Below are 21,137 nucleotides of genomic sequence, written 5' to 3'. Positions count from 1 at the left end.
TGAGATGTGCATGGAAGAAGTTTCGGGAACTGAGTGGCGTGCTGATGAGGAGGAGAGTGTCGCTGAAGCTGAAGGAGACATGGGTGTATGCTGCCTGTGTGAGAAGTGTTATGATTTATGGGAGCGAGACATGGGTAATGAACGTAGAGCAGCAACGAAGGGTGGAAATGCGAATGGTTCGATGGATGTGCGGAGTATCGTTGAGAGAGAGGAAGACAAATGATGAATTGCGAAAGATGATGGGAATATTGCCTGTGATTGATGCTGTGAAGAGGAACAGGTTGAGATGGTTTGGTCATGTGTTGAGGAAGGATGAAAGTGACTGGTTGAGAAGAGTGATGGAAATTAATGTAGAAGGAAGTAGAGGACGGGGAAGACCGAGAAAGACTTGGCTAAAGATGGTGGAAGAAGAAATGTGGGCAAAGGGGTTAACAAGGAGAGATGCAGAAAATAGGGCAAAATGGAGAAGATTGTCATGGGGACCGCAAGGCTAACCCCCGCTCTAGCAGGGAAAATGGCCTTAAAATGCATGTTGTTGTTGTTGTTGTTGATGGAGCTGATTTGTTGATTTGTAATACTCAGTTCCAGAAAGTGGATAATACACTTGTTACATACACGTCAGGTGGGTCGACGACAACCGTTGACTACCTGATGGTGCGTAGGCGAGATAGGGGGCACCTCCGGGACACAAAGGTGACCCCGGGGGAGGAGGCTGTTTCACAGAACCACTTGTTGTCTGCGACATAATGGTGAAAGGTGCGAGGAGAGCTCGGCGGGTGAAGTACCAACCGAGAATGAAGGTGTGGAGGTTGAACGAGGTGACAGTAAGGGAGGCATTAAAAGAGAGGCTGAGTAGGGCAGAGGATGATGTGGTTGAGCTTGAAAGTGGTTGGATGTCAATGAAAGCGAGTCTGTTGGGAGCCGTTGGTGAGGTGTGGATGGACAAAAGGACCACCGAGGCACTCGGAAACATGGTGGTGGGATGATGAAGTTGTAAAGAGGATTGACGAGAAGAGGAAGAAGTTCAAGGAGTGGCAGAAGGCGAAGGGTACGGGAGCAGAAACAGCAGAGCATGAAAGTTATAAGGCAGCCAAGAAGGCTGCAAAGATAGAGGTAGCAAAGGCGCAGGAGGCATGTAGGAAAATGTTCGAAGAACGCTTGGATTCGGAAGAGGGTCAGAGAGCATATTCAGGATTGCAAAGCAGATAGCGAAAAAGAGGTGTGATGTGATGGGGTGAGTTGCTTGAAGGATGAAGTGGGACAAATCGTTGTTGACCCAGATGGAATTAAAGGAAGATGGAAAAGATATATGGAAATGCTGTTGAATACAGAGAATGAATGGGATGGCAACATGGAGAGTAACCCAGTTTTAGGACCGGCAGAGAATATAACTGAGAAGGAAGTTGAGGAAGCGATAAAAGCAATGAAGAGGAGAAAAGTGGGAGGGCCGACGGGAGTTGTGGGAGATATGTTGAAGGCAGCAGGAAGTTGGGGTGTGAAGAGAATGACAGAGATCTGTAATCTGGTGGTGAGAAAAAAGAACAAAAAAAAAACACCTTTAGAGGCCATTTTTCCCCGCATAGCGGGGGTTGGCCTTTTTTGGGCACCGTGGTTGTTGTTGTTTTTGTTGGTGCCCTTTTTGAAGCAATGTTTTACGGCCGGATGCCCTTCCTGCTGCCAACCCTTTTTGTCGCCTTTTTACGACAAGCAGGGAATTACCAGTGAACTGGTACTCAATTTGCTGACCTCGGAAGGATGACAGGCTGAGTCAACCCCCCTGGCGTTAATTCAGCGATCGACCGGGATTCGAACCCAGGATGCTCGGATCATAAGCTGGCACCCGAGCCGCTAGCCCAACACCAACACCAGGCTGTTGGTGAAAGAAGGCCGCATTCCAGTGGATTGGGAACCGAGTACCCTCGTCCCTCTTTACAAGGGGAAACGTGACCCTCTGGAGTGTGGCTCGTACCGAGCGATAAAGTTATTGGAGCATGGACTGAAGGTATTGGAAAGGGTGTTGGAGAGGAGGACAAGGAAGAAAGTGAAGATCGACGAAATGCAGTTTGGATTTATGCCAGGAAGAGGAACGACAGACGCGCTTTTCATTGTGAGGCAGTTGCAGGAGAAGTACATGGAGAAGAGGAGGAAGTTGTTTCTTGGGTTTGTTGATCTGGAGAAAGCATTCGATAGGGTTCCACACAAAGTATTGACATGGGCATTGAGGAAGTTAGGAGTGGAGGAATGCTTGATCAGAATAGTGATGGCAATGTACAAAAGAGCGCGCACAGCTGTAAGGACTAAGGATGGGAACAGTGGTGAGTTTGAGGTGAAGGGTGGGCGTGCATCAGGGGTCGGTACTAAGTCCACTACTATTTGTAGCTGTGATGGAGGTGCTGGCTCAGAACGTAAAGGAGGGTTTACCGTGGCAGTTGTTGTATGCAGATGATCTGGTGTTGATTGCGGAAAGAATGGATGGACTGAAGGAAAAGATGAAGAAGTGGAAGGAATGTATGGAGACAAAAGGTCTGAAGGTGAATATCGGAAAGACGAAGGTGATGGCAAGTGGTAAAGCATGTGGTGAGGTGGAAAGAACTGGGAAGTGGCCATGTACTGTGTGCAGGAAGGGTGTCGGAGTAAACTCCATTCAATGTACAATGTGCGCTGAGTGGGTTCATCAAAAATGTAGTGGTCTGAGAGGGTAATTTACCAGTGTGGCAGCTACATTCAAATGTAAGGTGTGCACAGAGGGAGCTGCAGATGGAGGAAATGTTGAGTTGGATCTTGGAGACGGCGTGAAGCTGGAAGGTGTGAAAACATTTTGCTACCTCGAAGACATGCTGAATGGAGAAGGTGGATCAGACTCGGCAACGGTTGCTCGAGTGAGATGTGCATGGAAGAAGTTTCGGGAACTGAGTGGCGTGCTGATGAGGAGGAGAGTGTCGCTGAAGCTGAAGGGAAAGGTGTATGCTGCATGTGTGAGAAGTGTTATGATTTATGGGAGCGAGACATGGGTAATGAACGTAGAGCAGCAACGAAGGCTGGAAAGGGTGGAAATGCGAATGGTTCGATGGATGTGCGGAGTATCGTTGAGAGAGAGGAAGACAAATGATGAATTGCGAAAGATGATGGGAATATTGCCTGTGATTGATGCTGTGAAGAGGAACAGGTTGAGATGGTTTGGTCATGTGTTGAGGAAGGATGAAAGTGACTGGTTGAGAAGAGTGATGGAAATGAATGTAGAAGGAAGTAGAGGACGGGGAAGACCGAGAAAGACTTGGCTAAAGATGGTGGAAGAAGAAATGTGGGCAAGGGGGTTAACAAGGAGAGATGCAGAAAATAGGGCAAAATGGAGAAGATTGTCATGGGGACCGCAAGGCTAACCCCCGCTCTAGCAGGGAAAATGGCCTTAAAATGCCTGTTGTTGTTGTGTCAATGACATACAATAACACTCACCAAATTAAGCTGGCTTTCCAAGGCACACAGTACCACTCACCAAATTAAGCGGGCTGTCTGTGATATACAGTAACACTCACCCAAATTAAGCAGGCTGTCCATGACATACAGTGACACTCACCAAATTATGCGGGCTGTCCAAGGAATACAGTACAACTAACCAAATTAAGCCGCTGTCCACGGCATATAGTACCACTCACCAAATTAAACAGGCTGTCCACGGCATACAGTGACACTCACAAAATTAAGCGGGCTGTCCGCGGCATACAGTGACACTCACAAAATTAAGCGGGCTGTCCGCGGCATACAGTGACACTCACAAAATTAAGCGGGCTGTCCGCGGCATACAGTGACACTCACAAAATTAAGCGGGCTGTCCGTGGCATACAGTGACACTCACCAAATTAATCGGGCTTTCCAAGGCATACAGTGACACTCACCCAATTAAGCGGACTGTCCATGGCATACAGTGACACTCACCAAATTGAGCGGGCTGTCCATGGCATACAGTGACACTCACAAAATTAAGCGGGCTGTCCACGGCATACAGTGACACTCACAAAATAAGCGGGCTCTCCGCGGCATACAGTGACTCACAAAATTAAGCGGGCTGTCCACGGCATACAGTGACACTCACAAAATTAAGCGGGCTGTCCGCGGCATACAGTGACACTCACCAAATTAAGCGGGCTGTCCACGGCATACAGTGACACTCACCAAATTAAGCGGGCTGTCCGCGGCATACAGTGACACTAACCAAATTAAGCGGGCTGTCCACGGCATACAGTGACACTCACAAAATTAAGCGGGCTGTCCGCGGCAAACAGTGACACTCACCAAATTGAGCGGGCTGTCCACAGCATACAGTACCACTCACAAAATTAAGCGGGCTGTCCGCGGCATACAGTGACACTCACCAAATTAAGCGGGCTGTTCATGGCATACAGTACCACTCACCAAATTAAGCGGGCTGTCCATGGCATACAGTACCACTCACAAAATTAAGCGGGCTGTCCGTGGGATACAGTGACACTCACCAAATTAAGCGGGCTGTCCATGGCATACAGTGACACTCACCAAATTGAGCGGGCTGTCCATGGCATACAGTGACACTCACAAAATTAAGCGGGCTGTCCATGGCATACAGTGACACTCACCAAATTGAGCGGGCTGTCCATGGCATACAGTACCACTCACCAAATTAAGCGGGCTGTCCATGGCATACAGTGACACTCACCAAATTGAGCGGGCTGTCCATGGCATACAGTGACACTCACCAAATTGAGCGGGCTGTCCATGGCATACAGTGACACTCACCAAATTGAGCGGGCTGTCCATGGCATACAGTACCACTCACAAAATTGAGCGGGCTGTCCATGGCATACAGTGACACTCACAAATTTAAGCGAGCTGTCCACGGCATACAGTGACACTCACAAAATTAAGCGGGCTGTCCACGGCATACAGTGACACTCACAAAATTAAGCGGGCTGTCCATGGCATAGTGACTCTAACCAAATTAAGCGGGCTGTCCATGACATACCGTGACGCTCACCAAATTAAGCGGGCTGTCCATGGCATACAGTGACACTCACCAAATTAAGCGGGCTTTCCAAGGCATACAGTGACACTCACCAAATTAAGCGGGCTGTTTATGGCATACAGTGACACTCACCAAATTGAGCGGGCTGTCCACGGCATACACTACAGTGACACTCACCAAATTAAGCGGGCTGTCCATGGCATACAGTGACACTCACAAAATTGAGCGGGCTGTCCATGGCATACAGTGACACTCACAAATTTAAGCGGGCTGTCCACGGCATACAGTGACACTCACAAAATTAAGCGGGCTGTCCACGGCATACAGTGACACTCACAAAATTAAGCGGGCTGTCCATGGCATAGTGACTCTAACCAAATTAAGCGGGCTGTCCATGACATACCGTGACGCTCACCAAATTAAGCGGGCTGTCCATGGCATACAGTGACACTCACCAAATTAAGCGGGCTTTCCAAGGCATACAGTGACACTCACCAAATTAAGCGGGCTGTCCATGGCATACAGTGACACTCACCAAATTAAGCGGGCTGTCCATGGCATACAGTGACACTCACCAAATTAAGCGGGCTGTCCAATGCATACAGTGACACTCACCAAATTAAGCGGGCTGTCCGCGGGATACAGTGACACTCACCAAATTAAGCGGGCTGTCCATGGCATACAGTACCACTCACAAAATTAAGCGGGCTGTCCGCGGGATAGTGACACTCACCAAAATAAGCGGGCTATCCGCGGCATACAGTGACACTCACCAAATTAAGCGGGCTGTTCATGGCATACAGTACCACTCACCAAATTAAGCGGGCTGTCCATGGCATACAGTACCACTCACAAAATTAAGCGGGCTGTCCGCGGGATACAGTGACACTCACAAAATTAAGCGGGCTGTCCACGGCATACAGTGACACTCACAAAATTAAGCGGGCTGTCCATGGCATAGTGACTCTAACCAAATTAAGCGGGCTGTCCATGACATACCGTAACACTCACCAAATTAAGCGGGCTGTCCATGACATACCGTAACACTTACCAAATTAAGCGGGCTGTCCATGGCCGGTCTCGTTATCGAGTGGAATCCACTACCTCTACATTCACTAGATTATGAAGCATGTCTTGATCCTTCAGCCGGTTCGTAATCTGCCAAACACCCTGTGATGGCAAGGCCTGGTCCGCACCGTGATGACGTCAGCACGCATAACATTATTCCAATCCAGCGTAGTATTTACAATCCAGCGTCCACCCACTGACTAAGGAATCCTTTTTTATTTTAATAATTTATGTTCAATTCATCGTTTGTACTCGTAAGCTCTGTATTGTAGGGTTTATCTCACGGTATTTCCGGCTTTACTCGAACCCGACACGATGCATCTCCAATTGCGTCATCGCTTCTTCTCTGCTGATTGGACGTCGAGTCAGCGTAACGTCAGGTCACGTGTTATAAACTGCCGTGTCGGTGAGTTATCGCTGTGCAGGTTTGCAGGTAATCGGTTACTAATTAATAGATAATAATCATTTTGTTTTCTTTTTCCTTCAGTGTTCACACGTCGGATTCAGATGTACACGGTGTGCTTTGAAAAGCGGAAGACGAGAGGTAATCACGTGCTGGTATTGAAGTTTCATTTTCGTCACAACTCATTCGAGGAGTCGGCGTGATGACGTCACAGACACGCGATTTTGCTGAGATACGTGACCGCCATTTTTTTTTGTATTCAAGATCGAGGCTCGTGTAAAAGCGAACATTAATCACAAAAAAACAAACGGACACAGAAAACGTACAATAAAGGGAGCGGGAGACAAGATGGGGAGAGAGGAAGAAGCACACAAGTGCAACATTTGAGAACAGGGACATCGGGAGATCTGTGGGAGGGAGAGGGCTTGGGGGGGGCGTGGCAAGGGGGTGGGGAGGCGGGTGGGAGAGGTATAAAACACGTGGACACTGCTCAGACTTTCAAGAAAGAAGTTGGTATTTCAAAAAAGTGTGTCTGGGGTGAATTAACAGGGATAGAAAAGATCAAGGTTTTGGATGGGGGAAGATAAGAGATGGTGGTGAACAGCTGTTTTAAAGACCTGGAGGGTGGAGTGGGATTGAAGAGAGTGAGGGAGTTTGTTCCAGAGGTGGGAGAAAAGAGGAATGAAAGAGTGAAGGTGAGCAAAGAGTCTGTGATTTTGGCAGTTTCACCAGAAGAGGGTTGCTGGCAGATCTTGTGCGTCCTGCAGGAATACTTGGGGGGACAGAGCACAGAGAGAGCTTTGGCAGCTAGGCTGGATAGGAGTCAGTAGAAGACAGAAAGTCCACCAACCTGCCTGCGGTGAATGAGTGAAAGGCCCTCGGAGTTGGCTTCATCGCAGGAGATTCCAATGATTCTCAAAGCTTTGGTTTCAACTGCGTGAAGACGAGCTAGGTGTGAGGCAGGAGCACCGGCCCAGAGGGGGGAACAGTATTCCATTGGGTTGTGGATGAAAGCCCTGTATGTGGTGAGGAGCACAGGTGTGTCAAGGAAGGACTTCGCACGATGGTGGATGCCCATTTGGCGACTGGCTTTGAAGGCCAGCTTGGAAATGTGGTTTTTCCAGGAAAGTTAATGGCAGATAGTGAGACACAAAAGCTTGAGTGACAGAACTTCTTGAAGAGGATTGTGCAGAAAGTAGGTGGGCGGGTTGTCCAGTCGGTCTTTTCGGAGAGAAATGGTAAGAGTGTGACATTTGTCAGGATTGAAAGACATGTTCCACTTGTTTGACCAGTCTGTGATTTTGTCCAGGTCTGCAGAGAGTGAGGAGGTTGCAGACTGCCGATCTGAGGGATGAGGAATGGAGCGGCAGAGAGTGTTGTCATCAGCAAAGAGATAGAGAGTATTTTCCAGAGAGACAGAGAGATCATTGGTGAAGACCAGAAAAATCATAGGGCCCAGAACATTGCCTTGGGGAACTTCAGTCTGAACAGGATGGGGAAATGAGAGAAAGCTATTCAGGGCCACATGTTGACTACGACCAGAGAGAAAGTCCGCAACCCATGCATGGAGATTTCCATGAATACCATAGGAGGAGAGTTTGGTGAGCAGAGCGGGGTGCCAGAACGTGTTGAAGGCATGAGATATGTCAAGGGAGACGTCTCTGATTTCCTGTTTGGCATTGAGGACCTCCATCCATTGTTGAGACAGCAGAAGCAGCATGTCCAGAGTAGAGCGACCTGGTCTGAAACCAAATTGATGATCAGAGATCAAGCCATTGGAGAAGAGGAAAGATTTGATATCCGAAGCAATGATGGATTCCATGACTTCTCTGATAATTTGGAGCAGGCTGATTGGTCTGTAGTTGCAAGGATCTGTTTTTGCACCTTTTTTTGTGAACCGGAAATGTTGGCTGATTTTCAAGCTGATGACCGATGACCTTGAGCAAAATAGAGGGTGAAGAGAACAGAGAGATAGGGTGAAAGAGCGGCAGAGCAGGATTTTAGGACCCGTGGGCTGATGCCGTCTGGTACAGTTGCAGAATCAGAGTCGAGGATTGACAGAAACTTCTCCATCTTGTCAGGAGAGAAGGACACAGAATCCAGGAGCAGCTGGGTATGACTGGGTACGGTGGGTACAGAGAGATACGGGTTTGGGACACAAGATTTTGAGGCAAACACAGAGTTGAGGCATGGAGCTTTTTCACGTGAGGAGTCAGCTGTGGAGCCATTTGAGGTAAGGGAGGGGGTGGAGGGGGAACAAACACCAGAAACAGATTTGAACAGACACCACCAGGATTTGGAAGAGGGAGACAGGTTTGAGAGTTCAGTCTTGAGAGTAGAGAGATATTGTTTCCTGGCTCTCCTGAGGGTAGACACAAACTTGTTCTGAGCTTTGTGAAAGGAAATAAGATTGCCTTCCGTTGGATTTGCCTTCCAGGAGGCAAAGGCAAGTTGTTTCAGGGCAACTGCCTCACCACAAGATTCCGTGTACCATGGACGGGAGGAAGGGTGTATGACACCTGAAGACGAGATGAGATAAATCTCGATATGAGAGAACAATTTACTTTGGGAGAATTCCCAGGATGAGTTGTCAGCGGCAGTAGAAAAAGAAAATTCACAACAGAATAATTTTAATACAGCAATAGAAAAAGGAAAATTTACAACAAAATAATTTAAATACAGCAATATAAAAAAGAAAATTCACAACAGACTAATTTTCACAGAGCAAGAGAAAAAAGAAAATTCACAATAGAATAATTTTAATACAGCAATAGAAAAAAGAAAATTCACAGCACAATAATTTTAATACAGCAATAGAAAAAAGAAAATTCACAAAAGAATAATTTTATTACAGCAATAGAAAAAAGAAAATTCACAGCACAATAATTTTAATACAGCAATAGAAAAAAGAAAATTCACAATAGAATAAACTTTCTCAGAAAAAAGAAAATTCACAATGGAATAATTTTATTACAGCAATAGAAAAAAGAATATTCACAGCACAATAATTTTAATACAGCAATAGAAAAAAGAAAATTCACAATAGAATAATTTTATTACAGCAATAGAAAAAAGAATATTCACAGCACAATAATATTCACTGAGCAATAGAAAAAAAGAAAATTCACAACAGAATAATTTGAATACAGCAATAGAAAAAAGAAAATTCACAACAGAATAATTTTAATACAGCAATAGAAAAAAGAAAATTCACAAAAGAATAATTTTAATACAGCAATAGAAAAAAGAAAATTCACAGTGCAATAATTTTAATACAGCAATAGAAAAAAGAAAATTCACAACAGAATAACTTTAATGCAGCAATAGAAAAAAGAAAATTCACAACAGAATAATTTTATTACAGCAATAGAAAAAAGAAAATTCACAGCACAATAATTTTAATACAGCAATAGAAAAAAGAAAATTCACAATAGAATAATTTTATTACAGCAATAGAAAAAAGAATATTCACAGCACAATAATATTCACTGAGCAATAGAAAAAAAGAAAATTCACAACAGAATAATTTTAATACAGCAATAGAAAAAAGAAAATTCACAATAGAATAATTTTATTACAGCAATAGAAAAAAGAATATTCACAGCACAATAATATTCACTGAGCAATAGAAAAAAAGAAAATTCACAACAGAATAATTTGAATACAGCAATAGAAAAAAGAAAATTCACAACAGAATAATTTTAATACAGCAATAGAAAAAAGAAAATTCACAAAAGAATAATTTTAATACAGCAATAGAAAAAAGAAAATTCACAGTGCAATAATTTTAATACAGCAATAGAAAAAAGAAAATTCACAACAGAATAACTTTAATGCAGCAATAGAAAAAAGAAAATTCACAACAGAAGAATTTTAACACAGCAATAGAAAAAAGAAAATTCACAACAGAATAACTTTAATGCAGCAATAGAAAAAAGAAAATTCACAACAGTGGAATTTTAACACAGCAATAGAAAAAAGAAAATTCACAACAGAATAATTTTAACACAGCAATAGAAAAAAAGAAAATTCACAACAGAATAATTTTAATACAGCAATAGAAAAAAGAAAATTCACAGCACAATAATTTTAATACAGCAATAGAAAAAAGAAAATTCACAGCGCAATAATTTTAATACAGCAATAGAAAAAAGAAAATTCACAACAGAATAATTTTAATACAGCAATAGAAAAACGAAAATTAACTACAGAATAATTTTAATACAGCAATAGAAAAAAGAAAATTCACAACAGAATAATTTTATTACAGCAATAGAAAAAAGAAAATTCACAGCGCAATAATTTTAATACAGCAATAGAAAAAAGAAAATTCACAACAGAAGAATTTTAACACAGCAATAGAAAAAAGAAAATTAACTACAGAATAATTTTAATACAGCAATAGAAAAAAGAAAATTCACAACAGAATAATTTTATTACAGCAATAGAAAAAAGAAAATTCACAACAGAAGAATTTTAACACAGCAATAGAAAAAAGAAAATTCACAACAGAATAATTTTAACACAGCAATAGAAAAAAGAAAATTAACTACAGAATAATTCTAATAGAGCGATAGAAAAAAGAAAATTCACAACAGAATAATTTTAATACAGCAATAGAAAAAAGAAAATTCACAACAGAATAATTCTAATAGAGCGATAGAAAAAAAGAAAATTCACAACAGAATAATTTTAATACAGCAATAGAAAAAAGAAAATTCACAACAGAAGAATTTTAACACAGCAATAGAAAAAAGAAAATTAACTACAGAATAATTCTAATAGAGCGATAGAAAAAAGAAAATTCACAACAGAATAATTTTAATACAGCAATAGAAAAAAGAAAATTCACAACAGAATAATTCTAATAGAGCGATAGAAAAAAAGAAAATTCACAACAGAAGAATTTTAATACAGCAATAGAAAAAAGAAAATTCACAACAGTGGAATTTTAACACAGCAATAGAAAAAAGAAAATTCACAACAGAATAATTTTAACACAGCAATAGAAAAAAAGAAAATTCACAACAGAATAATTTTAATACAGCAATATAAAAAAGAAAATTCACAGCACAATAATTTTAATACAGCAATAGAAAAAAGAAAATTCACAACAGAATAATTTTAATACAGCAATAGAAAAAAGAAAATTCACAGCGCAATAATTTTAATACAGCAATAGAAAAAAGAAAATTCACAACAGAATAATTTTAATACAGCAATAGAAAAAAGAAAATTCACAACAGAAGAATTTTAACACAGCAATGGAAAAAAGAAAATTAACTACAGAATAATTTTAATACAGCAATAGAAAAAAGAAAATTCACAACAGAATAATTTTATTACAGCAATAGAAAAAAGAAAATTCACAACAGAATAATTCTAATAGAGCGATAGAAAAAAAGAAAATTCACAACAGAATAATTTTAATACAGCAATAGAAAAAAGAAAATTCACAGCACAATAATTTTAATACAGCAATAGAAAAAAGAAAATTCACAACATAATAATTTTAATACAGCAATAGAAAAAAGAAAATTCACAACAGAATAATTTTAATACAGCAATAGAAAAAAGAAAATTCACAGTGCAATAATTTTAATACAGCAATAGAAAAAAGAAAATTCATAGTGCAATAATTTTAATACAGCAATAGAAAAAAGAAAATTCACAACAGAATAATTTTAATACAGCAATAGAAAAAAGAAAATTCACAACAGAATAATTCTAATAGAGCGATAGAAAAAAAGAAAATTCACAACAGAAGAATTTTAATACAGCAATAGAAAAAAGAAAATTCACAGCACAATAATTTTAATACAGCAATAGAAAAAAGAAAATTCACAACAGAATAATTTTAATACAGCAATAGAAAAAAGAAAATTCACAGTGCAATAATTTTAATACAGCAATAGAAAAAAGAAAATTCACAGTGCAATAATTTTAATACAGCAATAGAAAAAAGAAAATTCACAGTGCAATAATTTTAATACAGCAATAGAAAAAAGAAAATTCACAACAGAAGAATTTTAACACAGCAATAGAAAAAAGAAAATTCACAACAGAATAATTTTAATACAGCAATAGAAAAAAGAAAATTCACAGTGCAATAATTTTAATACAGCAATAGAAAAAAGAAAATTCACAACAGAATAATTTTAATACAGCAATAGAAAAAAGAAAATTCACAGTGCAATAATTTTAATACAGCAATAGAAAAAAGAAAATTCACAACAGAAGAATTTTAACACAGCAATAGAAAAAAGAAAATTAACTACAGAATAATTTTAATACAGCAATAGAAAAAAGAAAATTCACAACAGAATAATTTTAATACAGCAATAGAAAAAAAGAAAATTCACAACAGAATAATTTTAACACAGCAATAGAAAAAAAGAAAATTCACAGAACAATAATTTTAATACAGCAATAGAAAAAAGAAAATTCACAACAGAATAATTTTAATACAGCAATAGAAAAAAGAAAATTCACAACAGAATAATTCTAATAGAGCGATAGAAAAAAGAAAATTCACAACAGAATAATTCTAATAGAGCGATAGAAAAAAAGAAAATTCACAACAGAATAATTTTAATACAGCAATAGAAAAAGGAAAATTCACAACAGAATAATTTTCAGAGCTATAGGAAAAAAGAAACTTCACAACAGAATAATTTTAATACAGCAATAGAAAAAGGAAAATTCACAACAGAATAATTTTCAGAGCTATAGGAAAAAAGAAAATTCACAACAGAATAATTTTAATACAGCAATAGAAAAAGGAAAATTCACAACAGAATAATTTTAATACAGCAATAGAAAAAGGAAAATTCACAACAGAATAATTTTCAGAGCTATAGGAAAAAAGAAACTTCACAACAGAATAATTTTAATACAGCAATAGAAAAAGGAAAATTCACAACAGAATAATTTTCAGAGCTATAGGAAAAAAGAAAATTCACAACAGAATAATTTTAATACAGCAATAGAAAAAGGAAAATTCACAACAGAATAATTTTCAGAGCTATAGGAAAAAAGAAAATTCACAACAGAATAATTTTAATACAGCAATAGAAAAAAGAAAATTCACAACAGAATAATTTTACTTTGGCTCTGAATCCGTCCTGATCAGACACACTCAAAAAGGAGTAAGATTTATTTTTCTTGTTTACTCTGTCTACCTGTCTGCCAATCACACAGAAATGACAATCACTCCAAACAGGAAACTTGCTGTTTTTTAGGACATCATAAAGGACACAAGTAACAGGCGCGAATAACTGATTTAACATGTTAAATAAGGTGGTGTAAAATACGCTGCAGCAATGGCGGTAAACTTACAATTTTCTGTTTCTACAATGTTTAAAACCTTTATTTTATTTCAAAATGAATTATATACTTTATATACTTCAATTATATACTTCAATTGAACACTGAAGAACACTAATTGCCTTTTTGACAATTTTCAAAACCCTTCCATTTAGCAGTACTTGAACAAAATATTTCAGCATTTTACGTCCTTATGACCAATCAAATTTGCCGCTCATTGACTCCGCCCATGCCCTAGTTTCTGAAGACTGTGCGGGGCGAGGTGTTCTATAAACTCTCTAATTTAATGTCTTTTATAAATAATAATATACAAAATATTTTATAAATGTTTAAATTATTGATATTTCAATTTCCAGTAAACTTAAAGGTTTTTTTTCTTCTTGCGAATGGTAAGCGTACACTTTTACATCATTTTCTTCACTTTTTCAAAAGATGTATTTTCACAACGTCACCTTCTTGTGATGAGTCAATTTGGGTTTAGTATTCAAGTAGACAGGTGACTAACAGTTTGATGAAGGAGGGAGCAATGGTATGACCTGAAGCTATTGTACAGCCTGTCAATATGATCAAGGTTGTCATTGTGATTACCTGGAGGAATCTGCACCCACACATTCACCACTCCACTGTAACCTCGTTGGAGAGCCACAAGAGGACACCATTGGGCTGATAATCGCACAGACACTTGTGAAACGTGTAACAGCAAGGTTTGATGTTACGTCTACTGCTGCATAACTATAACAGTCAATGTGAAAACAAGTGAAAGATTGGAAATGGTACGATCAGATGATTTCCCTATTACTTACCGGTGGTTATAAGGGGTGGTATGGGTTGGTAGGAGGTCAGAGATGTGTGTACTGTACTCGCACTTAAGCGGTCTAGCTAGGGTTGGAATCCCGACCGAGTTATAAATTGTCAAAATGGTGTTTTTGCATGCAGGGCAAGGCGTCAGACCAATGTGTATGCCATCCACTAGAAGGACCAATGTGCATGCCATCCACATGAAAGACCAATGTGGATGCCGTCCACCACAAGGACCAATTGGTGCTCGGCCAGAGGTGGACGGCATACACATTGGTGCTAGGCCGGAGAACCCGTCTGCCAGGAAATGTAAAATGATATAGGGGACATCTTTTTATTTGTTGGAGAATTTGCTGATTTTCTATCCCTTCTCCCCCCTCACCCTCTTTGTCTGTCCAATACATACTGTTTCCCTCTCTTCTCATGATACTATCTCCTTCTCAACTTACTTTATCTTCCCTCGGCCACTCTTCGCAGACTCCCCTACCTTCCTTTTTCTTTTTGTTATCCAACCCCATTCCTTTATTTTCCCAATGGAACACCCCTCACTCCAGAGTAAGAAATACATGGGTCCCATTGCATGGTGGATCTTTTTAAGGCTAAGGAATCGAGGAAAAAATAAAACCACAATGTCACATGGTAGGTGTACATGATGGATGATTGAGAACTGTAACCTTGTGCTCTAGATGAAAGACAAGGGTCGTGAAAACGAAATACAGGTTTCTCGTCATTGAACACAATGCTGAGTAATATAAGGCTAAGAATAGATCTGTCCAGTTCTTGTCCAATATAAAAATTAACTTTTTACAAGACCCAGTATCTCATTCAAAATGGAGTGCATCAGTTAGGGATCCATTCAACATTGTAATCTACTACTTATCAAATGTAAAAAGGTACAGGTGACTTTTCACAACTTGCTCACAATGGTCGGTTCTTGAGAGAATACTCTTGTCATGTTTAGGATCGAAGAAGACAACTCCCCTTTCCCTTATTTTTGAGTTCCCAATCTTTCCATGCTCTCTTTCACATATAAAAATATATTATGACCGGAGACGTCCAATTATCATTGGTGGTGATGGTGTGGTGGAGTCCCATAAGTCCTAGGACAGTGTGTGGTGTTTATAACAAGTTGTGAATAGAATAATAAGGCTCGAATTATATTTATCCTGGACAAGTATGGAAGTTTTCCACTGGGAGCAATGGGAATCAAACTCACATCAGCAAGGATTGTGCAACAAGGCTGTTCCCACTCCAACACTGAACCGCTCACTCCTCAATTATCAAAATTCAACTGGAATTTTAGCAACGTGTGATTGGATTAGTGGAATCCCCTTTTCACAAACGTCAATGGGCTTCTGCATCAGGAAGATTCTGTATTTGATTTCATATTGATTTGGTATATTTCCCTATACCACCGCAAATAGACGGAAGTTATGTATTCGCCCCTGTCTGTCTGTTTGTCTGCGAGCACGATATCTCAATAAGTTATGGACATCTCAATAAGATTTCCTCCAATGGTGTTAAATTATGTGAGGTATACTTTGCATCGCCTGGAAACTTTCAACAGAACATCGTGTGAAGATCCAAACTTTGGGAGAAGAAGAGCACACTATCTTACTATAATTCACCAAATGTCCGCCCGTCCGTTCCCAGGTACCGCAAAAACAGCTGAACCGATCGCAACGAAATTTTGGGTGGGAAATCCTGGGACCCCCTGGAGTAAAATAGGCTGTATTGTTTTTCCAATTTCAGCTTTGGTCTTCAGCATTTTCAGGTTTGGACTCGTACCTAACTTTATTGTCCTGGTATCGCATAAACGGCTGCACCGATCACAACGATACACCTCCATGCCCGTGGGATTCCCACGGGTGACCCCACTAGTGAATAAAATATCAGGAAAGCTGAAGATCTCCTCCAATGGTGCATGGAGCACTTTACAACGCCCAAAAGAAACTGTCTCGGTACAAGACAAGAAACTGCTACAAAGTCCCAGAAGACCCTTCCCAAGGAAGGACCATCCCTTGAGGGTGCTGAGCTTAGTGATAGAAGAAATTCAAGTCGGCCGCTGACGGGAAATGAGAGCAGGCCGGAACAATAACATCTCATCCCGCATTGTGCGCAGAATGTTGACCGCAGCAGTTCTCCATTAACGAAGGTGCAGCAAATAATCCATTGCTGAGACCACATAATCTGAGACCAGAGAATAAGGTGAAAAGACTGAAATGTTCATGGTAAGTCCAAGAATGGGCGACTGAACAATGGAATCAGGTACTCCGGTCTGATGAATCAACGTTTGAACGTTTTGGGTCTTCGAAGACCCAGAGTTCATACCTTGAAGACCCGGAGAACGTTACGACATGCAATGTTTGCAGTCTACTGTTAAACACGGGGGAGGCTCTGTGACCGTCTGAGTGTGTATCTCAGTTTTTGTGTCGAAAAAGTTGTTAAAATCAATGGGACATTAACGAAAGAGACGTGCAAGCAGATACTACAGTTCCTAGTGGAAATCGTTTCATCGGAAGAGGATTCATTTTCCAAGAAGATAAGGATCAGAGACACCCTTCCAATATAGTAAAACATTATTTGGAGAACAAGGTTACATCTGGTGTGCTGCAAGTGTTAGAATAGCCAACCCAGAGTCCGGACATGCGTCCAATCGAGGTCATATGGGAATTACTGGGCAACAGAGAAGAAGAGTAACCCATCTAACCTTACAGAAATGTGGAATGTACTGCGAGTTTACACACAATATTTGGAGCAATATTCCTGTAAGTGCTTCAGTGTTATGCAGGAATCATGGGCAAAATAGTGATGGCACTCAAGAGGGCAAAGGGCAGACACACAAAGTATTGACTGAAACTATAAAATTACACTGTTCTTGTTATTTACTTTAGTAGTTTGTTACTCCCGCCAGGGAGTAATGCATTCACTCGTGTCCGTGTGTGTGTGTGTTCGTGTGATTGTGAACAAGATATCTGGAAAAGTTCTGAACGGATTTGGATGAAAGTTGGTGGGATGATTGCCCTTGGGATAAGGAAGAATTGATTAGTTTTTGGTGAAGCTCAGGATATTATTCCGGATCCAGGAATTTTTTTGGGAAATTTTTTTGGGAAAGATTTTTTCTGTTTTACTGCATTAAAGCTTTTATTCTTATTCTTAAATGATGTTTTTCTCCTCTAATTCCGAGATATATCAAAGTAAATTCTCTGACAGTTAGGGCTTACTTTCTTTTTCATTTATTGTTTTGGGGAGAGGGGATGTTAAACAAAACGTATTATTCCAACTAAACCCACGGCGGGAGTATGCGCTCCACTGAGTGGCGTTCTAGTTTCACATGCATTTATAAAGGTTGTTATTTAGAATAATAAACACATGAGTTTTATTACTGATAATTTGATGAATTTATCTTGAGGTATGAATATTATTGGAATAACCCAAACTGTTGCACAGTACAGTGTGTGTGTGTGTGTGTGTGTGTGTGTGTGTGTGTGTGTGTGTGTGTGTGTGTGTGTGTGTGTGTGTGTGTGTGTGTGTGTGTGTGTGTGTGTGTGTGTGTGTGTGTGTGTGTGTGTGTGTGTGTGTGTGTGTGTAAGACAGAGATAGAATTGTACAGAACAGAAATGAAAAAACGAGATGTGTGTGCCTGTGTGTGTGTGTCTGTGTGTGTATACATATACATATTCACCACAGTGTGGTCCAGACGTCTTGTTACCCATAACATTCTTTCCTTTTCTCTTTCATTTGCAGAAGTGTAACAATATTGATACTTAATAAGTTTATATATGCCAATTTTACATTCCTTACATTACATTACATGCATTGGTATCCAAAAATATTAACTTTTGAAGAATGAAAAGGGGTCACAAGACATGTGGACCATCCTGCATATTATTTTATTATTTTCCATTTGTACATGGTGGGCGAGGGGTTGCCCTGCACCTGCCAAGTCTCACAATACCACCACGCAGGATTTTTTCCCACGCGGAATTCCGTGCTGCCCTCATATGGAGGGTGCAGCTCCGGTAACTCTCGCTCGCTTTGAGCCGAGCCATGTTGGGGAGGCGTGGGATGATTTAAATGGGCAACCCTGGCCAGTGACAAGAGGAAGAATTTATCCGCTTTATAATTGCTTCGTGACAAATTCACCCCGTTGGTCCCCTTGTTATCGCTATTGTGGAATTCTCAGGATAGGGGAATTTAGTATTTTTTCTTTTTTCCTCAACGCTTTGCATGGACATTTAATTAGAATAATTTGGCGACAATGACTAACCGTTGTTGAAATGCCATTGTCGTGGGGGCGAAACAAGCCAAACTTTTGACGTGACATGAAGTATTGTGTTTTGTCCATCGCAGGCAAACCTTGAAATCATGTCATTTATGGCCAACTAAGAACTACAATCGGTTTTGTTTATTGCTATAAAATCAATCACTAATAATTGTTTCTAATTTATCAATAACTAATAAATCAATTACTAAAAAAAAAAATCGTTCAGAATCTTGCATCACTTGCGGTTTTTTTTTTTTTCACAAACAGGGTGGGTCATCAATATGTGTGTGCCTCCCTCGGATGGACGTAAACTGCGCGTACCGTCTGTCGGTATTCGTTGGTGGACGATAAGGATTACTGGTGTCCTTCAGGAAGAGTAGGCGAGCCATCGCGGGCACCCCAAACTAAGTAGAAATTACTGCTTCAACATACAGGGGACACCGCATCAGCGGCACAACCGTGCCCGAAGCTAATGATGCTACCCCGCAGTCTTGTGCTGCATACGAACGAATAATTTCTAGGTCAAATTACCTTAATTCTGTTCCGATTAGACAATAATCCAGGTCATGTGATGATGATAGTTCTTACCAAATTTACACTTTTAGAAAAAAAGAACATGAAAAACTAGAACAACGTGACTATGTCGCCAATATGCCTCCGCATAGTCCGACAACGGGTAGATGCCATCATTGTGCATATGTATGGGCACGGGATCACGTTTGTGAAGTTTCGTGTTGATTGGATAAGGTTCGTTTTTCGATGCAAGATGGCTGCCAAACCACGTGACATATGACATTATCATTTTCAAACGATATGCAACAGTGCTGTGAAATTATATTTGTAAAATTTCGCATCGATAGCGTGAGATGTTTCAGAGATATAATTATTTAATATTTCCCCTTAATCCAATATGGCTGCCAAACCATGTGACCTATGATGTCATACATTTAATATTTCAATACAAATGTGTCATATATCATGTGCATGCAATTTCAGATTTTTAGGATGAGGAATTCGATTAAAATATTTTTGGCTGGTACACCACTTCACCTATGATGTCATCATTATCATGTTTTTGTTCCCCATTGGGAGTGCTTGACAATGTGCCAAGTTTCAAATTTTTCCATTCAGCGGTTTCCGAGAAAGAAAATTTTAATTATTTGCCTTTAATCCAAGATGGATGCCATATCACGTGACCTATGATGTCAAAATTATCATAAAAACATTCTGCATGGGTGTCAGTCCTACCCTGAAAGTTTCGTCTTAATCCGACATGTGGTTGCTGAGAAAAACGAGGTTTAGCTCGGACGGACGGACGGCGACTTTGTCGGCGGAAGCATAAAAAACACAAAAAAACATTTCAACAAACCCCACAGTAGCGAATGGAGTTTTACTCAGCAACTTTCTCCACTCTTATCCGATTGGCGTCCGTTACTCAGGTGCTCACTTTATCAACCTTTGCGACCAGGACCCTTGGATGTCCTGGCACGCTGCTTTTTCTTGATTTTTCTTGATTTCCTGTTATTTCATCCTGCTTAGGGACGATGTAATGATTACATGTTCAAATTGTCCCTCCCTCCTCCCACCCTACCCACTCCTTACATAATAAGTAGATGTTGTGTTACCTGGTCGCCGTTGTTTTTTGGGCAGCACATTGAACTGTACTGAATGTCAGCAATGAATTGCAAGAAATTTAACCCCCTCCTCAATAATAATATGTTCAGTTTTTTATTGTTTCCCGAGAACACTTTTACCACATTAACCTTTATTTTGGTTTAGGTACAAATGTCACAAGTGAAGGTGTTTCTGCGTGAAGGTCATTCAGCTTGTGGGACAATACATTACATAAACAGGTGGATTCGAGGTTTTCATTGAATTTTGTGATTTATTTGTCCCATTTTAGGCAAATGTAGGAAATACTTTTCATTGTTCCAAATAAGAACTAAATACTTTCAGTACATTTTTACATTCAATCATAAAAAAGTTCCAGGATGATGAAAACTGCTGTTTCAATAAAAATGGTTTGTGTATAAATTTTATAAAAAGTGTAAAGTGCAAGCAATATGTCGCTCTCTGATGTGCTGTGCATCGTCAGTCGTTCAAAGTAATTCCTTCATTAGCCAGAACAACTCACGGTCGATAAGGCCTTTTCTGTAGGTCAATGGAGCACTGCCCTCCCCAATGCGTTCCGGTGCCACCATCATCCGCATCACCTACCACTGGTGAAATCAAAAACTCTCACCATTATTGGCATCTCCTGTATCGAGGCCAAAGCAAAA

At 40.1% G+C, this 21,137-nt stretch overlaps 2 protein-coding genes across 4 annotated transcripts in view; one reads left to right on the top strand and one right to left on the bottom strand.

Moving 5' to 3' along the window:
* Positions 1-6,426, bottom strand: part of NRBF2 (nuclear receptor binding factor 2) — a 30,819-nt gene extending 24,393 nt beyond the window's left edge. Inside the window, exons 1-2 of one of the 3 annotated variants that reach the window (XM_078773708.1) lie at positions 6,349-6,426; positions 6,048-6,181 (exon numbers count right to left, since the gene is read on the bottom strand). In XM_078773708.1, coding sequence (XP_078629834.1) covers positions 6,048-6,068 — 21 coding nt within the window. In that variant the 5' untranslated portion in view covers positions 6,069-6,181; positions 6,349-6,426. Of the gene's footprint in view, positions 1-6,047; positions 6,329-6,348 lie in introns of those variants that run through there. The other 2 variants (XM_068111383.2, XM_068111384.2) reach the window with 2 other exon arrangements.
* LOC144891269 (uncharacterized) overlaps positions 6,420-21,137 on the top strand; it is a 236,579-nt gene continuing 221,861 nt past the window's right edge. The window contains exons 1-2 of the mRNA XM_078773709.1: positions 6,420-6,470; positions 6,552-6,608. The gene's annotated coding sequence lies outside the window, so the exon portion shown is untranslated. The remainder of the gene's footprint in view (positions 6,471-6,551; positions 6,609-21,137) is intronic.

This window comes from Myxine glutinosa, chromosome 3, assembly GCF_964187855.1.
Source record: "Myxine glutinosa chromosome 3, kmMyxGlut1.1, whole genome shotgun sequence".
In the NCBI taxonomy this organism is placed as follows: Eukaryota; Metazoa; Chordata; class Myxini; order Myxiniformes; family Myxinidae; genus Myxine; species Myxine glutinosa.
Note: the sequence above shows the minus strand (reverse complement) of the source record. Positions and strands in the feature narration are given on the sequence as shown.